Source organism: Phalacrocorax carbo, chromosome 4 (assembly GCF_963921805.1).
Source record: "Phalacrocorax carbo chromosome 4, bPhaCar2.1, whole genome shotgun sequence".
In the NCBI taxonomy this organism is placed as follows: Eukaryota; Metazoa; Chordata; class Aves; order Suliformes; family Phalacrocoracidae; genus Phalacrocorax; species Phalacrocorax carbo.
In genome coordinates, this window is record NC_087516.1 from 57194770 (window position 1) to 57215668 (window position 20899).

The following is a 20899-nucleotide window of genomic DNA, read 5'->3' on the forward strand; positions in this document are numbered from 1 at the left end:
GCACAATAGATGTCACAAGCCGTTACTTGCCTGTTTCGATTGCATGGCAAGGCCATGTCCTGCCCGGCGGCCCGGTGTGTCCTAACGGGCGCATTGCAAACGGGACTCGTCCAGGGAGAGTGGCTATCATCAGCTAATCTTGCTGGGGAGAATTAGATGAGTTGAACTTTGTGGCATTTAGTGCCCCAGGGAGTCATTATCTTATAACAAACCTACTATCTCTCGAAACATATTGCAAGACTGTGTCATGCAGATATGCGAACAGAGGGCTGTTTATCACTTGGGCAGCTGTCCAAAGTGCAACTATATAAAGAGAAGACACTTGAAGATTTTTCCATTCATGAGGCAGCTTTTATAGATTTGCATTCATGGGGCTTTTCAGAGAAAACAATAACAATTTAAGATTTTTTTTTTTTCATTATTGCTGCCAGAAGCTGAAAGAAGGGAAAACAGCTCTCTATATTTAATGTAGGATACAGGGGAAATGAGGGGGATTGAAATGATGAGAAGGTTTGGGGACATCAGGAAGCCTTAAAAGGCATCTACTGTTAATTTTTTTTCACGCAGAACTTTTTTACAGATAATGCCTGTGCGAGTGAGATGGTTTAAATATGCAGATGTCTCTTCTCAAAGGCATTCAAATTGTTAGTTAATTAGTCAGCAGTAAGGATTGGCTCTTGTACTTTTTGTACATATAAAAACAGGAATGAAAGCTTTTTTTTCCTCTTACTCTTCCTGCTGCACAACACAATAGATGTCAGCCTGCAAAACCAAGTGGCTGTTCCTTGTTTTTTGTACTTTCCTTCTACATTGTGTTATTCCATCTTTCCATATGCAGAAATCCTTCTTCACCTAGCATTAACTCTTGCATAGTTAACATCAAACAATCTTTTCGCCTCCAAAGGGGCTTCTTCAGGCATGCAGATGGAAAGCTTGCTCTGCTTTACTGCCCTTCACACTGTTACCAACAGCTCATGCTCAGTTTCAAAGGGGGAGGTCTGAGAGTCACGGGTAGTTCATACCAGGACTGGTGCCAGTGTTGCCTGGTTTGCTCAGGAGTGTGCTGTAATGAGGAGGGACAATGGACGTGCCTGTCCTGCTGCCAGAGCCTCAGTAATGGCTGGCCCTGGCCCTAAGGCTTGGCCACCTGGTGTTACCTGCTCTGGGGAGACCCCGTGGTTCTACCAGCCACATGGAAGGTAATGAAGGCACGTGTGGCTTGGTCCTGCTCTTCCCATGTTTCCTTCCAGGCTGTTGTGGCAGCCTGCACACTGCACGGCCTCCCCCCTTCAAGCCTGGAGAGTATGAGCAAAAACTTTTATCTGGAGTGGGACTGGAGCACGAATTCAGCTGGCTGGTGACTCCCTTGCATGGGAGTCACTCCCAGCCTGAGTCACTCAGGTGCCTGGGGAAGCTGCTCTGCTGCTCCTGCTGAGCCAGTGGGGATCGAGCCTGGAGCTGCAGAGCATCCCTGTGCCCATGCTGGAAACTGTGACTTTCCTGCCCTCATCCTGCTGCTGCCCTAGGCAGCTGTCTGCTTTGCCTTTGTGTAAGGTGACTTCCAGCAGGTTGAATCAAGCCTGGGTGAACATCGTGTACGTTCAGTGTTCCCCCAGGCCAGATCTGGTATCCTTTGGAAGCTCAGGCATCATTAGAAATAACTTACTGGCAGCCAGCAAAGAAAAAACACAGGTGAAAGACAGTAAAGCTTAAGGGTCAGTGTGGAGAGCTGAGAGATGTTGTGAGAAAGGATGCAGTCACAAACGGACATCCCAGTTACTTGCAGCAGGGAGATGTTGCAATTTTAAGCCTGAGGGGCCAGAGCAGGATGTAAAAGCCCCACTCACATGTGTTTCTCAAACTTCCTGTTATTTGTTCTTCCACCTACATCTCCCTTCCTGGGTGTTGTGGTGTGTAAGTTGTACCACATGCACCCTCAGACTGAGCAGGACAGTTTCAGAGGTAGTGTCTAAGCAATAGTCTGGTAGGTTGCTGAAAACACAGAAAACCCAGAGCCAGTGTGTATTTCTCACTGAGGGGGCGAGAGGAGGGTTTCGTTTACAACAGCCCCTGTTCCGTGACAGATGTATTTTATTTTTTGACTTAAGTGGTAATTGCACTTCTATGACTCAGTGCAAAGCACTGCTCTGGTTTTGATATTTTCGGTAGTTGAAAGCTCAACTGAAGGACATCAAAGGCACCAGCTTCAATGACTATACAGAAATAACACGAAGTTTTTGTCTTCAAGGAGTTTCTCCTTATGTGACAAATTTTTTTTCTTAATAAATTGTAGAGGAAAGAGAAATCTAATGGACATGGGTTCCCTGATGATCAAACCAGTGCAACGGGTGATGAAATATCCCTTGTTACTCTCTGAGCTCTTGAATTCAACTCCTGCTTGTCACCCTGACCACAAGGCTCTAGAAGATGCCCTTTTTGCTATGAAAAACATTAATGTGAACATCAATGAACTTAAAAGGAGAAAAGATTTAGGTAAGAAAAAGGCACAGTAAGTTCTTCTATCTTTGTAGGTTTGGGCTGACAATTACAAGAGAGGTTTCAACTTCAGTCATTTCACTACAATGCTTTTGGCTGGTGCTCCCCAAGTTGTGTAATACGCTGGGGTTCAAGAAGGTAACAGATGCCTTAATGTCACTTGTCCTCAGCCAGCTATGTTATCTGTCTATCAACTCCAGAAATACAAAAATGATGAAAGAATTCATGTTATATCCGTGTTCATTGTCTGTAATGCAGTTGCAAGCACTGATAATAATTGAGATGCAGTGATAACAATATTTCTCTTAGACTTGCCATGCTGAAGTCCTAACTTCACTCTTCCCAAGGCTAGTGTTGGTAACAGGGTTTTCATCATCACAATCATTTTCACACAAGATTACAGCAAGTGACATCAAAGCGTCTGCTCTCAAATGGTTTCATATTTGTGTGCCCATCCCTGTGAAAAGCCCTGCGAATACAGATCATTAGTGTCATGGAATTCTCTGTTTGCAGTGTTGAAGTATAAGAGGAATGATGATGATGAAACCCTTAAAGAAAAGTTTTCCCGACTGAATATCCACTCCATTAGCAAGAAATCCAAGAGGGTCACCAGCCATCTGAAAATACTGACGGGGGGAGAACCTCAGGTATTTACTCATCCAACTCCAGATTTGCATTGACAGCTTCAGTTCTGCTTTTGCACTGGGCATCTTTTAAAACATGTTGGAAATTGACTTTTTGGTGTTGCTTTTTTTCTGCATCATTTATAAAGTCATTTTCTGACTGTCACAGAAGACAGGAAGGGTCTTTGTGATTGAAATAGAAAATAATGTAATGTGTTCTCCACCTTTTCCTTTTTTATCTAAGAGTTTTTCAAACTTCTGATCTACAGCAGAGAGGAAGTGACTGGTAGTTTTGTGAAACTCAGCCTGGGATCAGCACTTTGCGGATGGACTGGCAATAGTTATTGTCGGTGCTGAGAACGTGTTCAGTCCGTCTTGTTCCACATTGTAACATTCAGGTTCTGAGCCGTCCAAGGAAGATGAGCAATACTTCTGATTAGGAAAGGCCATGGGGTTTGCCTCTGCATGCGTAAGGACCTGGAACCATCAAAACTACCAGAGGCAAAGAAAGAATCCTGTGACAAGTCCGATGAGTGTTGGTTGGCCAAAAATAAAATGCTCCTTCATAATTTCAAGGTTGTAATTCAAAACCTAGCAGGATAATAATTTTCAGGAAAGCTTAAATCTAAATCTCAAAGAAAATCAGTTACAACTGACCTTGAAAATTATATCCAGTGCACCTCACTGCATGAGATGGCTGATTATACAAGGTCACGTGCCTTTCTGGATGTGACTTTACAAGGTACATGCCATTTTTTCCTGTTTTGTTTTTTTTTTATCAGTGGTTTCCCCCTTTCTCTGACACAAACTACCCACATTTATTTTTTTTTGTTCATTTTTTTGTATGGTGGAAATTTTTGTATTCAGAATGGGACACGTGAAAGGCTATAAAATCAGAGAAAAAACTGGAATGAAATTTGATTAAGAGGAGGAGTGATTTTTCTTTTTTTTTTTTTATTAGAAGCTTCTGTTTTATGTTTTTGGGGGTTTGTGTTTTAATTAAGCTTAAAACATTTGAGAATCATCTTAGAATCAGCATACATCTGTTAAAGATTCAGCCCTCTCCCCTGCTTAATTAGACTAAGAAAGTTCCCAATTCACAGCTCTGAAACATGCTGTGATCCTTACAGCAAGATCACTGAAAACAAGACTTGAGATTTCTCAAGTAAAAGGTAGGCAGAAATAAACGTATTTTCAGGTTTTTTTCAGCTAGCATAAAAAAGTAGTACAAGCCTATTTCCAGCTGCTGAGGTTTCTAGCTGAAGAGCTGGCATTGCTATAGAGGTTAACAGCTCCACCTACAGCCTGCCTGGGGGAAATCTCCCCATCACCCATCACCCCCATCTCGAAGCACCCAGGGAAGTAATGACATGGCATAAAAATATCTTAGAGTTTTCACCGTTGTTTCCTCAAATGGAGCAACAATATACAGAAAATGAATAGTTTTATTGGCACACATAGGCGTGCTTGTAACAAAGCAACTCCTTGCTTCCACAAGGATTAAAAATTAAATTCTCTGTCATGTTGCCCTGTGCCTTGGATTTTTCTTGGATTAAAGCTGGAGCTTGGCAGAATTAGGGGCTGATCTGTTCTGTTTTCAAAGGGAGAGGTTCAGGGAAGGTTTGGGATTTTTCCAGCAGTGCTTTGGGTGTTTCTTTCATTAGCCAGGCTCTTTTGGGCTGCCAAAATAACAGTGAAAACATCTATTTTAGGTGAAAGATCAGACTTTTAATAAGGAAGAAAAGTTGTTTCGAAGTTTAGAGAAGACTGTGAAATTGTGTGTGAAGAACATTTCACTCTCCTCGCAACACCTACAGGTGGGTACAGGCCATTTTGAAACCTGTGACCACAAACCATGTCCATAACTAGTTTAACACACATTTCTGCCACTGGTTAGGCAACACCAAATGATTTATAAGCAGGCGTGTCTACATCACAGTATTAAATAAATGAGCTGTGCTGCTGCTGCATTACTGAGCCCATGGCAAAGAAGGTTTGAAGCCCACATTTCTGCATTTTTGCCTTTACACAAGCAGGGTCTATGGAGACCCATGGGTGCAGTGCAGAAACGAAGGTGCTGTCTGGTGGCACAATTATGACTTTCAGTCACTGTGTGAAGCTGTCATATGGGTTATGCACATCTGCTACAGTGGAGCACCAACTGCTTCTCATTAGAAATGGAAGAACTGTGTTACAGCCACATGAATTAAAATGTCCTAAAATACATATTTTGGATGTGAGGACTCCGTCCTTTATCCTGTCGCTAGGCTGTGTTGAGAGCTAGCGTTAGATGTAGAGTGCTTAAGTGCTGTAAAAGTCTCTGATTTAATCTTAATCCTCTTCCCTGAAGATGTGGGTTGGCTTCTAACTTATCAACTTCTCCCTCTCACGGACAACTTGCCAACTTTGTAGATGGCATGAGGCCCTTCAAAGTGTTAAGTGTGCCCAAACTGGACACGAAGGTTGTTTGAGAGGTAGGTAAGATCAATAGCCAGCTGGCCGGAGCTTATTGCAAATGCACCTCATTTGGTTCAGCAAACGGGAAGGCCAGTGAGCTCAGCTGACAAGGGCTGTTGCCTGGAATGGTGTTGACAGTTCTTTATCCAAACAGATGCATACTTCGTTAAGATTAAAATTCAGAGTAAGTGAAATACACTGCTGTTGTCCAATTTAGTCCTCCAAAAGAAGTCTTTAAGGGTGTGTGGGTCCTGAGCTGGCTTCTTGCTGAGGAGAAGCTAACTTCTAGTGGGACATTCATTAGGCTGGGGCAGAATTTTTTCAGTTGAACATTAACAACCTGATTCTTAAATAGTTTACATTGAAAATAGACAAAACACAGGAAAATATTATCACAGTAAACAATCCCACAATGGCTGGAAGCTGCACAGAAACTGCACAGGTCTCAGAGATGGAAAAAATTTCTGATTCTATCAGTATTATTGCAGTATCTGCATGAGTAAATGCAGTATATTAAAACAGATCGTAATACAGTACCATCTTCCTACCACCTTCTCACTTAGGGTTCTATACATCTGGCTGCATGGAATATAATTGGGCTTCAGGAAATCTTGGAAGACAAAGACGACAAAGTCAACAACTGTTTGAAAAAAAGGAACAACTCAGTAAATCTCTGTGAAGACCTTGTAAGTTTATGCAATGCCCAGTGTTACACAGCTATCTGTATGTGTGAGAAAACAGGTCTATGTGGGGAAGACTAGGACAGAAAAGAGCAAAAACCCCTTAGGAATCCATTGGGAAAGTTGAGCGGGTTTTTTGGTTGAGTTTCTCTAAGAAATAAGATAAAATTCAGTGTACGCGCGCTCTCCTTTCCCTGGAAGAGCTAAAGAAAACTTCTCAAGCTGAATTCCCAGGTTTAAGCTAAAATCTTCACGCTAAATTTGCACACTTCAACTAAGCTTCAGACAAGAGCAGCAGATCTTTGCTTTGCTACTTTTGTTACCAACACTTGCAGTTTTAAGAGTGACTTCTGTGATCTTTGTTGCGCTCATGAACTATTATCTCCTGGAATCATTGATCTGTGAAAATGTCAGCTTTATTACCTTTTCAAGTTAGTTCCTCTCCTTCTTACATGAAAAATCTGAATATAGCTCATAGAAATTAAAATGCAATTAAAGAAGAAAAAAGGTAGTAGTTTTTCAACTAGTCTCTTGCTTTCACTGTCCAAATGAACTCTAACGCCTGGCTCTACTAAGATAGACTAAAATGTCTCTTCAAAATGGGGCAGGCTGCTTCTTCAAACAGCTGCTCAAGCTGGAAAAATTCAGAGGCGGAGGTTTTCTTATGCTTTCCTAGGTTTGTGCTGACTAAAATATAGCCATTCAATCCTTCCCAAAACACTGAAAACAGAGTTTGCCAAGAAACAGAAGGATCTTTGACAGGCCACATCATCCCAGATAATGACAGAGAAGTAAGATGATGTATTTCCCTTCCTTTGAAGTTCCCATATTTGAAAAAAATCTCAAAAATTAATCTCAATAATCAGAAAGATCTTTTCAATGTCTTTACAATGAATAAATGTATAAAGTGCAGGAGAGAACCCCTCTGTCATTGCAGTGGTGAGGGTGCCCAGCATGGAAGATGCCCCCCATATTCAGAAACCTCAAAGAAAAGCAGAAGCAATTCCACAATAGGTGAAACAGAAAACTTTTTTCCAGGAAAAATTTTGTAATTACTCTTGGCTCATGACTGAGCTATTCTGAAAGTCTATGTAATTAAAAAAAATAATCTTTATCTTGTTTGTTTTAACTGTGGACATTGTTACTAACCATCCTAATTTCTACTTATTATCTATTTATTTCTCTGTCTTGGATTTACAAGATCATAAAGATTCTCTGTCCTATGTATAAGCTTTTTTTTTAAAAAAAATTTTGTCCTGACATTGCACAATGAGTAGATGTTCTCACTGAGCAACCCATAGTGTTCTTCACACGTTTTCCTGAAAGGGTATTACCAATGGAGATCTCAGCAATGGGCTCAGGCTAATTGTTTTTTTTCCTTTGTGCATTTTTCAATAATTAATACCTTCCTCTCTCATTAAATTTTAGGGCAGAAATCCACAATAGCCTCTTCTCTTCCAGAAATCAGGTCTAGCAGTTTGAAAAAATTGTTTTCTTAATGCATCAAAAATTGGTTTGCTAAACACAGCCCAGATTTCCAGGTGGAAATAAAGTAGGAACTATCTAGCCAGTGTGCATTATCTTGGCCTTGGGAGAGCAATTTTGGTGCTAAAATGGATCTGTCCTCAACTGTGGTGTGTTATGGAGGGTAGAGGAACAGCTGCTCTTTTATTCTCACATTCAACCGAACAACTTAATTCACATAGAACGTCCAAAAGCTCGAATATGATGAATTTCACTCACTCCAAGCCTGTGCTGTATTTGAACAAGTGACTTACAAAAAAAAAATCAAAACTATTTCATGCAATATTAATCTCTTGAGACAATTAGTGACTAATGGAAAAGTCTGAGAAAGACTTTGTTTTTTTACCAGGTGTCTAATTTTGTTGATTACTGGAGATAAAACCAACAAGCATAACATCATTTAATCAAATCAAGTGATTGTTTGTGTTTGCTTAAACAGGAATTGAGTTACAGCTCTTTCCAGGGGGGAAAAAAAAGCTCTGGTAGCATTCAATACTGCAAAACTGCCATTTAACAAGACCTCTTTGCCTCTAGACTGGATATTGGCATAGGCCAATTATGGAAATCCCACTTTTATTGGTCCACTTCACTGATCCTTGCCCAGATTTTCCTCGGTGGTAATACACTAAGGGCAGTACTGCAGGCTGCATGCTCCAAGGGACCATCGCCAGAAAATTTAAGCTCCAAAACTGTTACCTCTCCTTTCCAATGTTATGAAGGAGATTCTAACTCGTGCTAGACCCTGCTTGAAGCTGCCCCTGACAGCAATGCTTCGTGAAGAGTAATAACAGACTGCTTGATAGGCTGCCATCAGGCGTAACCTGTTACTGGGTCTGAAGAACTGTATGAATAAAGTAATTAATAGGTCTGTTTTATACATTTCCAGATGGCTCAGCTGGACAAGCTTGTTTTGACTCCTCTCTCAGCACTACAGGCCTTGTTTTCAGGCCCACAGAAGCTCATCCAGAAGCGCTACGACAAGTTGTTGGACTACAACAGCCACCTTCAGAGGTCAACAGGAGAAGAACTGGACCTGGCAAAGAAAGACTATGAGGCTCTAAATGCACAGTTAGTGGAAGAACTTCAAGTATTCAACAGAGCAGCCAAACAGATTGTATTGAACTGCCTGCATTGCTTCATCACCCTCCTCAGGAACATTATGTCTGCAGCACTTCAGTCAAATTCTGCTGTGGTGGTGCCTGTTCCCGTAAGTACTTTAGAAACAGGTGTAGCTCTGCCTTTATTTGTCTTTTTCCTTTCTGTATGATTTGGCTAGAGTTATGTAGGACACATACCTTCAAGCCACACTAATTTTGTTTGTTCCGTTAAGCACAGTCAGGTTTGGGGTTTTTTTTTCCTTGCAAGTTCAGCAAAGGTTAAGTCTGACCTTAAGTTTTGTCAGGCCTGGACTTTTCATCAAGAATGACTCTAATGCAGCTGCTGTTCCAGCTGTTACAGTGATAGTAATGGCAAGAACATTACAGTAAGGCAAAACGGAGGCAGCTGCTAGCATTTTAGTCCTTGTTTCTTAGTGTCTACCCTGAATAGCCCAGAAAACACAGGAAGAGAAATTCTACATACATGAACACTCCTGTTGCTACTAGACCTGCAGAGTCACAGATGACTGCAGAAGAGAAGCAGGTTAGGAGATCTGATGAAATAATTTATATGAAAAGCAAGTTGCTTTTAAACCCAAATATGCTGCAGAAGCTCATGCAGACATCTCTGGGCAGTAAGGAATAGCTTTGTCTACACTGGCATTTTTAGAAAGTTCAAAACATTTCACTTTTGTAGCCAAAAGTACCAAAGATGCCTGTCTGGGCTACACAGAAGGGCATCAGTTCCTCCAGTCCACTCTACTCTTTCTGGGCACTATGTTCATTTCTTGAAGATTGAAGGTGAGAAATCATTCTTAATTTATGTGAAAATCCTACAGCATTTCGGTTTTGTTGTACTTCTGCCTAGAGGGCTTAAACCCCTGAGAAACACAGCTGCAACAATGCCTTCCACATATCCAAATCCACTTATCTAACTGGAGCGAGACACTGGATAGGAAACACATTGTAATGAGGCAATTCTAGAGTATTCCTTTCCATCAAGGTTTGAATACAGCACTTTATAGTCAGGGACTGCGAAAAATTAAGAAAGCAAGGTCAGGATCAAAACATAGAGCTGCATTGTTTAATGGGAAAATGAAGGCTTTTCCGGCATCAAGAAATTGCATCCCTGTAATTTGACCATTTCATGTTTTGAAAGCCATTGTATCGACCATTGTTTTCTGTGAGGCTCTGCCTACAAAATTACCTTCTTCTTCTTTTTTCTGTTTACATCAGCACATACATTTGGGGTTTGACACAGACCAGAAGCACTTATCCAGTGCCACAGACAGAGCTTCAGCTTACCCCAGGATTTTTAACCTGGTGGCAGCACCCAGTTGCACAAACCTACAGCTGTAGGGTAAACTACTCCAAGCCTTACAGCACATTGGCCACTCTGATAGCTGCTGACGTGCACATTTGCATCTGAAAGCGGGTGGCTCAGTAGCATAAGTGCAAGGCTGTTCATTTTCATCACTGTTTAGAATATTTTCTAATGATTTAATCTAAATTAGTATGTCTTTTAAATCTAATAGCAATCATTAGAAACTTTCTTTAAGCAAGAACCTTTCTTTTCTTTCCATCTTGTACCTAGCACACTACAGACTCTGCAGAAAATAGCAGTAACTTGTCAGATTTCCTGACTCCTAGCGTTCAGCCCATTAAACCAAATCTGCTTTCTCAAATATCCTTACCATTTTGTTCATGAGATCTAACCCACCTTTGTGTTTGCAGCTGTCTTCCTCAAGCATCTGTGAAGTGCAGAATCAGTTGATGGAGGAGGTTCGCAAGCTGAATTTTGTAAAAGAAAACAGCAGTGCAACCTTTATTGAGAGAAAACTGAGCTTGGAAAAAAAGAAACCTGTCCCTTCTCCAGTGAGTACCATACATTTGAATTGTGTATGAAGCATCCTCTTTTGATTGCTTTTGAAACAAATTCATTTTTATGCCACCTAGAGGTTTGGGCTTGGTCTCTTCACTGGGACTCTGAATCAGGTTGTTGGAATGAAGCTGTTCCATTGACCAATAACAGTCTGTCTTAGTCTTCTAATTCAGAACTTTTTTTCCCTTCATCCTCAGCTGTGGTTATGTGTACTGGTGGTTACACACATACACACACACGCACACCCTCACATCAGAAGGTTCAGAAAATCCACCAAGAAATCTGTGTCCCCCTGGTTCCTAATCTTACCAGACATTTCCAGAGCTTTTGGGAGTCTAGTTTACAGTAAAATAAGAACTCGAGTGCAGATTTGCAGAAGCTGAGGAAGCTGTAGAATTCCTTTTAGCATCAGTAAGGCACACGTGCTCTTGCTTCTGTGGTATGCTAAGATCACATTGATGTGCAGCACCTCCCTCCCCGCCTTCTAACAAAACTCTGAGTGAATATGCTTCCAGCAGTTAATAGCACCTTGCCCTTATTTAGTGAGGTAATTTCACACAAAAAGCAGATTGTTTGGGTACCACTGGGTTTTTTTGCCTAATGCCTTATCATGGAAGTCGTTACGTGACCTTAGCACACCTCAGCCAAGTTTTGGGTTACGCTTTTTTTGGGGTATTACATAGGAATTCAAAGATCATTGCTACAGAAAAACAACTGAGCAAGTGACAGTTCACATTCAGCACACTGGCTCTCTGAGAGCAGAGGACAGACTAAGAGGTCTTTAATTAGTGAAATTCCTACACTTCTTTAAAATCTGCCCTTTATTGCTCACCTATTAGTATAGCAGTTGGACAGGTCCTTGCTGCATATGCAAAGGAGATTTGGTTACAAATAGCTGTGTAACTCCCTCCTTGATCTCTGTTTAAAAATGCAGGGTCAGTTGCCACATGCAGCATACACTGGTTTTTATGCATTCGTATTGCTCTAGAAATGGCCTCAGCATTATTCCCAGTGAATAATTTTTGCTTTTCAGCTTGAACCCCCACGTCAAACAGAAGGCCACAGGTCCATGCTGTTGTCTACGTACAGCACAGAATTGCTATACCAAGCTAAGCGCAAGTGCAATGCCACGCAGGCATTTGATATTGACTTACATGAAGGAGAACTGGTGGCTGTTGTGGAGCAAAAGGACCCCTTTGGAAGTACGAGCAGATGGCTTGTTGACACAGGAAGTAAGTTCTCTGCACAAACGTCCCAATAACAGCTTTCCTTTGGGATACTGATTTCTTTTCTTTCTGGCCCCATCTGTTTGCCACTGTCATACTGACAGCTGCATAAAATGGTTGGTTTTGAAATAGTTTTAGCAGTATTTTGCTCTTTGTTTATTTTCTCTCTTTTTATTCTGGTGACTAGTCCTTAAAGGGTATGTGTATTCCTCCTTCCTGAGGCCTTACAATCCAGCCAAAGGGCAGAAGGACGTAGCAGAAAACAGCTTTGGTGATGACGACTTTGATAATATCAGCCTCTTTGTCTCTTCGCGGCCCTCTACTGACAGAAGCACAAGAAGTCCAGGGCACAAGAAGAATGACAGCAGCTCATCTCTTCATTTCTGTGAATATCCCACAATTAATGGCACAGGGACTGATGCTTTTCAGGATATGGATGATCAGCATGTAAGTATGATACACACTGTGCCTGTCATCTTGTTGTTCCTATTTCAAAACTAGAATTATACTGCTTATAACTTAAATGGTTTCCTTTTACACTGGAAAAGACCGGCACTAATCTGTCAGTATGACATGAGAATTTGTTATCCTTTGTTCTTTGCCTTTCTCAAATAGCTATGAGGTAGGAAAAGTTAATCAGTTAAATTGTGGATCACAGTCCTGTCTCACAGAAAACACCCTGTTACCGTACCCCACCCCACGTACAACGCCTCAAGGTTCTCCTACCAAGCGGGAACCTGCAAAATAGCTAAGTTCGGTGTATTTTACCTCTTGACAAGAAAACTGTGGCAACGCTGATCAGCAAGGCACAGGAGTAACCCACGTGCCACGTTTGAGTGCAGGAGCTTTAGGAAAGGTGCTTCTCGCTGGGGAAACCTTGCTGGAAAATTCTCCGTCCAATGCAAGGCCGCTTGGTGCGACAGAAACAGGGACTTGGTGTGAGCTGAAAACCTTACTAGTGTAGTACAGTGATGAGGTCTTGTAGCTGCTTTGTTCCTCCCCATGCAGAATTCCTCAGATCCTTAATTTTTACTTTTTATTTTGGCCCTTTTCACTGTAGTCTGTCTAGCAACTGCAGACCATGTAGTTGTGTACTGGTTTGTATATGTTATTACAACTTTTCTGTATACAGAATTCACATTAATACACAATGACAGGGTAAGATGTGGCTACATTTCTGAATTCAGTTTTTGGGTTTTGTGGCTTTTCTTTTTCAGACCTTCTATGCTGTTTATGCATTTCAAGCAAGAAATGAACAGGAACTCAGTCTTCAGGAGTACCAGAAGGTTAGGATACTTCGGTTTTCTGACCTGAGTGGCAATAAAGAATGGTGGCTAGCAGAAGCAAAAGGTCAGAAAGGATATGTACCATCTAATTATCTCGGGAAGATGACATACGCATAGGAACAGAAAGGCCCATTGAGCCAGTTTCTCTGAAGTAGACAGAATAATCATCTATTACGGTTTGCAGCAAGCAAGGCGAACTCACAAGTGATTGACAGAAGCCATGGTATCTGATATAGCAGACAGATGACATTGAGAACCTCCATCCTCCGAAAGCCATCACCTTGTCAAGACCTGAGGGAGGAAACATTTAACGGGAAGACTGATTCTGATTAACATCCTGAAGACCTTGCCTTTCTATTGCCCCATAATTTTCTCTTTTGTCAAAGCGTCCTACGTCAAAAGTCAACCTAGAAGTACAAATCACAGCTAAAATTATGTTTTTCTTCCATGATATTTAGCAAATAATATTCAAGATGAGGAGAATTAGCCTTGAAAAAGGACAAATTCAGTCTTCAGGGATGCTGTAGTTCAGGCTGAATTGTTCCTGAACTGCTATCTCAATGAACATAGACACATCTTAAAACTTGAAGTTTTTGGTTGTCTGTTTTTATCCTCAACCACTTTTGTAATTAACCTTTTTCTCAGTGGAGACTATTGGAGTGGTAAAACAAGAAGGAAACATTATGGAAATAGGAATTTATTCTATTCTATAAATCTAATAGGAAACATTTAAACTTAAACCATACCAAAAGTGGTGGTACCAGTTGCTGGTCCCAGGGAAGAATGTACCTTTAGGTAAATATGGAAATCGGGGAAGGAAGAGAGGGGCACAAGAAACAAGTACTGTGAAATAAAGAAGTTGTAATTTTCAAAAGAATTACACAACTACTTCATAGGGTAGGTTTGTAGCAATACGAAAGTGCTCCAGGTTTGAAATTCCACATATGTCTCCACACTAATTGCTTTATAGTGCAAGATCTGTGTAGTGAAATGAAACCTGTGTTGTTAGACTTGGGAAATTTATTAAGATGTAAAAAAGAAAAAAAAAGCAGTGCCTTTGCATGAATATTTAATGCCTATCTGATTTCTTATGTCAGATACAGGGGTCATAATGTCTAGGGAATAAGCTAGGACTTAAGATGCATCAAAATTTCTCTTCCAGAAAAAAAAAATCATCATTCTCAAAGTGTCTGATATCAGATGGAACAGTGAAGAATGTATCGATAAGCTGATTCACTATTTGCAGAATTCAGAGTCAAAAGCCCTGTATTTTGCTAAGGTATGTTCAAAACAGTTGAGGCTCTTTTAATGAGTTAATGTAGTTCACATTGAATAGAAAACACAAAATCACAAGGAAGGATCTGAATGTCAAGTAGTACTTCTTTAGGTTCACTGACTACTGCAATCCTTAGGTCAGGCTGGTGCCCTACACTTGAGCTAGACTAAATAGTGATATAAGAACATCTTGTTGCTATTACCATCAATAACTGTGTGTTCACTGCAATTTATTTCAATACAGCAATGCCTAGGTCCTCTAGTGATAAGTGAGGACCTTCTTGTGCTAAGCATTGCAAAAAGGAAACAAAAAAGTGACTATGCCTGCAGCAGGTAGTGTAATTGAAGGTAAACCATCAGGTATTTTCTGCATTACTGCATAATTGCTTATTACTGACTGACCATTAAAATGACAACACTATTAAAATTAAGGGGGGGCGGTGTTGCTGATCAAGGATATATAGAAATTGTTCTAAAGCTTTTGTATAAGTTTCTACTTACTATAGTTGAAGTGTGGGGTATGAAGATGAAATGATTCAAAACCCTTACCGAGATGTAATAGGAAATAACTTGTCAGGAAAAAAATAAAATGAGAGAAGTTAGGGCAGTCGATTCAAACAGTAGTTTTTGCTACACTAATGAACCTAGTTTCATTCTCTTTAGTGTCCCAGTTTTTCATATTATTTGCCTAAAAAGGTAAAGAAAGTTCTCAGTCTTGCTCAGAAGATGAATGCAGTGGATCTCAGAGGTGAGAACCTGAAATTTGTGCTGGATTAAATCATATGATAGAGAAACTATTTGAGTTCTCCGAGGTGGACATCCAGAAACTGGTATGTGAAAGTCTCTGAACTACTGCAATCCAATGAGCAGTAATAATAGATAATGCATTATTTTGGCTTACTGTATATCACCTCATGGACTTAAATCTTGCTGTTTCCATAGCAAGCAACAAAGGTTCTCATTCATTTTATTAATGGATGTAGCTGGTTTTGTGGAAAACTTTGCCTTTAGTTAAATGAATAAAGCTTTGGAGAGGGAGTATCAGCTTAGAAGGATGGACTGAAAGACTCCTCCTTACTAAGCTTGCAATGCTTTGGCTTTTGTATTTTAAGATTGTGGGGAAGATGCACACAAGAAGCTTTTCAGTATGTCTTACAATTTAGAATATTTTATTTGGAGATGATCTATACTTTGCAATATTTGAAACAGTTTTAGAAATGACTGAATTGTACTTACTAGGCTTAATGCAGTCATGTAAGCGCAATGATGAAGTTTTGTATTTCAGACAGAGAAATTAATTAAGGGCAAGAGTCAGGAAAAAAAGATTTCTGAAGTCTTAGCTCTGACAACTCAGCTTGAGTCATAGGGAGAGCTCTGATTTTGAGTGTTAGTAATGAAAAATCTGGCTCTGTGAAGGTGTCTCAAGGCTCAACGTATACTCAGATACTGCTCTCCAAAACATTCACTAGGTATCCTGAAGTAACAAGGAATGAAGGATGAAATATACTGGAGCTGGCCACCTAAATTTCATTGAATTTCTGTAGGACTTGGGAACTCCTAGTATGACATACAAAATCCCAGTGTATGGTTAGGACCCATAATAATTTTTATATTGCAGGATAATTTATGACTTTATTATAGCCTTGTAACTTGGGATTCAGAAAAAGTAGTTTATTAGATACCCAGGTGGACTGGTTTACTCAATTTCAGTAATTCAAAGTTTTAGCTGTTATCGTTTGATATTACAGATATACTGCAAACTTTTATTTTTGTTTAAAACAGATGAATGCAAACTACATTTGCAAAAAATTAAAGAGACGCTTTTTGAATCTAAAGCCTTCCTATATTAAGGAGGAAGGAACAATTCCTATTAGACTTGCTTAGACACACTTTTGTTAAGATAGTGCTTTAAATACTAGAAACTGAGCTATGTTAGGCCTCCAGAAATTCTTAAGAATATCCAATGTTTTCCCAGCTGTTTCTTTAACGTAGAGGAGGTTACAGTATTCTAAGAGTTTTCTTATTCTCATTAATGACAAAACTAATTTATTTTGATTGAAGCAGGGACAGGCTGCAGTTTAATGGACTGAGCTGGCATTTATTCAAATGTGTGTTTTACTTGAACCACTGTGACAATAAGCGTGTGCAAGTACTTTCAAGGTTGGGTCCACTCAAACTGAAGTGTTCCTCCGTTCAGGGAATGTTTTAAAGTGTTGCCATTGATGACCTGGAACCCAGAAAATGTCCAAGCCAATGAACAGCACAGAGTCTCTGGCTCTGACCAGCACCTGTGTGCTTCACCATCTGCCCTCTGCTTGGAAGGTGCTTGCGAACCTTAAGTAACGATTCACCTTTTCAGTGAAACACAGACTGAAGGACTATCCCTTCTGACTTTTCATCTTAGGAAGCTTCACTGAGTAATTACCGCCTTCAAACACTAAAGTATACTTTCACTGTCATTTGAAGAGAGCTTGTAAAAATGCAGATGCGTGAAGTGGACCTAACACCCACAATAGAAAACACAGCCATGACAATCCTTGTGCCAGTAGATCTATTACTAATAATTCCTTTAACAATATTGTTTGTTCAGAAATGGTGAAAAAAAATCTTTGTGTAAATTATTGTAATAATAAAAATCTATTTTTGTAAAGATATGTTTCTTTTTCTTTTAAAACAAGTCTTTTTCCAGAAGCAAAGAGCTTTATACGCTATCCAAGATCTGCCTTCTGTTGTGAACTATAAAAAACATCCCTGCAAAGTTAGCAGAGGATATAGATAGTTGCCTCAGATAAAAAGCTGCATTTCTAGTATGCATCCTAACTTACCTATCAATATATTAGAACTCATCAAACACTATCAAAATACTGAGCAAGTTTCAAAATATACTTCAAGTTTCCAAGTGTCAGCTTAGTTCTGTTCTCCTCTAGCTGCCCCTCAGGTTGTGACCATTATTTACTGCTGTGCCTAGCCAGAGGTCTGTCATGAGTTGTAATGAGTTATAATAGATAAAAGCTTGTGTTACTAAAATAAATTACAGAACTTTGTGCTGGAACTTTCCTTTTAGACCCAGATATCGCCAGCATCCCCTAGTCCAGCCAGAAGGAGCACTCACAGAACCAGAGTAACCTATCATTTCACTTCAGTAAGGGCATCAGAATTTGGGCATCTTGAAAAAAACATCATATTTAAGCAGAAGTAAAATATTACCATACGAAAGGATAAGGAAAGTCAAGTAGCTATTTTTATAGTAAATCACAGAGGAATTTGGTTCGGGGATAGAAAAACCACAAGACTGTTTTCCAGTTATTTTTCCTCAATATGAGGTATGCTTCTCAAAGCCAGAAGGGCCTTCCTTCTTTCTGCCCTACACTAGATTCCTCGACCTGACATGCAAATTCAGTCAAACAATCCTGTAGAACAGACTCCTTTCCTGAAAATACAGTTGTTAATTCCATCCTAACTATAACTTCAAAGCAGAAAGCAACTGTTCCCTTCAATCTACTCTGTTTTTCAGCAGTGTCTATCTTACATATTGAAGCTAAACACTTGATTTAAAAGACCAGGTCTATGCTCTAAATCCTTCCTGATATAATACTTCAAAGAATCACAATCCTAACTGACGTTTTTATACCAACAGAAGGAGACTTTATATTTCATTTAGGAAGCTGAGAAAGTTACAGTGGAAGAAAGTCTTTTGCCAATACAAATTGCAGCTCTATTGCAGATTTTGCTAATACAGTGGTATCAGCAAGTCCAGCTAGACCTGACCTTATTAGAAGGAAAAGACACGCAAGCATAAAAGGTAGAGCATAAGTTATTTTATTCTAAATGAATAGGAGACAACCTACAGTCAACCCATGCCAGAGTTATAGATGTAAAAACATCAGGATACACTTGAATCTGGTCTCAGGGGTATTTTAAATGGCACTAGCTACCACAATTTAAAAACAAAGATCAATTTTTCCTGCCTTTGCTCACCCCATACATGGTACCTGAAGTAATCTGCACAGTTCAGATATAAGCTCCTGAACTCCTGCAAGCGAAACTGTATGTATATTCAGAGGCAAGACAGGCAGCTAGCACCTTGAACATTCCTGTGGGAGCAGGTTTTACTACTGGAGTGAACACTTTACATCAGAGCACTCTAGCTGTTGAAAGAACCTATCTTCCCACTCTGCTTCATAGCACAGGCAACATTCTTCTGATTTGGGAAGAAAATATGCCTTCTGTTTGCTAATGAAACCGCTTCAGTGTCTTTTCCTACTACACCATCATTAAAAATCTTCTGTGCTAGAGAGGAAGGAGGAGATGATTGAAAAGTAATAAAAGTTCTGGATTCCTCCTCCTCATGCTGTTATTTTTAAATTGCCCTGGAAGCCGCAGGCACTGCAAAGACAAAGCCTTTCTTTTTTAACTCCACAGGAAACAATAGTTGAAAAAGTATGCAAATTCTCCAGGTAGCTAAGGCTATCCTGAAACTATTCCTTTGGATGTGTAAGGAAGCTCAGCCTAAATCTTAATTGCCGAGAAGGGAAAATTGGTATGGGGAATAGCTATGTGTATCAGCTTTAGACTTACTTACAATACAGGATGGCTAAGAAAAGCTATAGCTTTCACCTACCTACAAAAGTCTCAGATGTTTTCGTGTTTAGAGATGCTCCCCTCCTCACAGAAGGAATTGGAGAGAGGATTGCTGAGTGCTGGTCACAGACAGCGAGACTCAAGACCCTTTTCCAGTGGTCAGCCTGAGCCAGTTCTCGAGAGCTGAACAAAACCCGGAGCAGCTGGGTCGAAGAGACAGAGCACAAGATGTGAAGAACAGCCCGTGGGTGCAAGTGGAAAGCTGGAAGACCTAGACCTAATACTAATGCCTTAGCCGTGGTGGTAAAGCATTAAGCGTAACCCACGTGTGGCTGGAACAGGCTTGAAGGAGCGTAACAGAATCCGGCAGGACACACGAAAATAGCTGAAGGGAGGCTTGTGGGCGTAAGAGCTAGGTCTAGTCAGGCGAAAGACACAAATGCCTCCACAGGAAGCTCCTGACAGGCAGTCACAGCACCTACAAACCTCCTTTGTAACAGCAGCTGGGCTAAGTGCAAAACTGTGCTGGGGCTGGGGAGTAGAGGAGGCTTATGGTCTGCAAAACAAAAAGAAACAACGCTGATCCCGCCCAAGGCCTTGGAACTGGGAATTTAACATATTCAGCTTGAACAATACCCACACACAGAGACAAATTGCCCTTCCCCCCCCCCCCCCCCCCCCCCCATGCGCCCTTCAAGTTCATAGGATTATTAGCTGCTAGGATGCAAGTCACTTTGGGCACTGCTGGTGTTTGGATGCAACTTTGCCCTGGCACAGCTCCTCCTGCAATACTCCCGTGGTAGCTGCTTCATTGCTCTTGGAACTGAGACACTAAATAACAATGAAACACAGGTATGTCAACACAGATATGATGGTTCCCATGAAAGTTGTGTGGAATATGCCACTCCATATAACAAGAAAACTTTTCCTATGCAGGGCTGAAAACCCATTTTTTTTCAGTACTATGAAAGTAAAATATGAATGTTCATTTTAATAAAGGGCTAAAAGAATTGTCCTGGTTTTGGCTGGGATAGTTAATTTTATTGCTAGTAGCCGGTATAGTCCATGCTTTGGATTTAGTATGAGAACAATATTGGTAACACACTGATGTTTTAGCTGTTGCTAAGTAGTGCTTATACTCCAGGCTCCCGTGTTCTGCCGGCTGCACAAGCAGCTGGGAGGGGAGGGGGCATAGCCCGGACAGCTGAATCAAACCAGCCAAAGGGATATTCCATTACATATGACATCATGCCCAGTATATTAACTGGGGGGAGTTGGCCAGGACGGCAGCGATCATGGCGCAGGTCAGCAGGTGGTGAACAGTTGCATCATTTGTTTTTTTCCCCTGGGTTTCACCTCTCTCTCTCTTATTTTCATTTTCATTACAATGTTGTTATAATTTTAATTATTAAACTGTTCTTATCTCAACCCACAGTTTTCTTACCTTTGCTCTTCCGATTCTCTCCCCCATCTCATTGGGGTGGGTGGAGTGAGAGAGCTGCTGTGTGGTGCTTAGTTGCTGACCGGGACTAAACCATGACAGGAATATATTCACATCTCTGAGAAATCTTTTCTATTTCATAATCCATGCTATTATAGTATTTCTGACCTATTTTAACAGCTAACATACCTTATATCACTATTTCAGATACTTGCAAATCCACAAAGGAACTACTGGAGGGGAAAAAAGGAAATCTGAGTTGAGGAGAAAGGAAGAGGGTTTCTCAATACCTCTGCCCCCTGGACAAATCAAACCAACCCTTTCTCCCATG

General features: G+C 40.5%; 1 protein-coding gene across 1 annotated transcript in view; it reads left to right on the plus strand.

Annotated features, from left to right (window-relative positions):
* The window catches only part of ARHGEF38 (Rho guanine nucleotide exchange factor 38), a 40192-nt gene extending 23037 nt beyond the window's left edge, over window positions 1-17155 (plus strand). Inside the window, exons 6-14 of the mRNA XM_009513104.2 lie at window positions 2294-2493; window positions 3010-3143; window positions 4832-4936; window positions 6140-6262; window positions 8667-8987; window positions 10612-10752; window positions 11793-11991; window positions 12173-12432; window positions 13203-17155. Of these exons, the coding sequence (XP_009511399.1) occupies window positions 2294-2493; window positions 3010-3143; window positions 4832-4936; window positions 6140-6262; window positions 8667-8987; window positions 10612-10752; window positions 11793-11991; window positions 12173-12432; window positions 13203-13388 (1669 nt within the window). The 3' untranslated portion in view covers window positions 13389-17155. The remainder of the gene's footprint in view (window positions 1-2293; window positions 2494-3009; window positions 3144-4831; window positions 4937-6139; window positions 6263-8666; window positions 8988-10611; window positions 10753-11792; window positions 11992-12172; window positions 12433-13202) is intronic.
* The last annotated feature ends 3744 nt before the right edge of the window (window positions 17156-20899 follow it).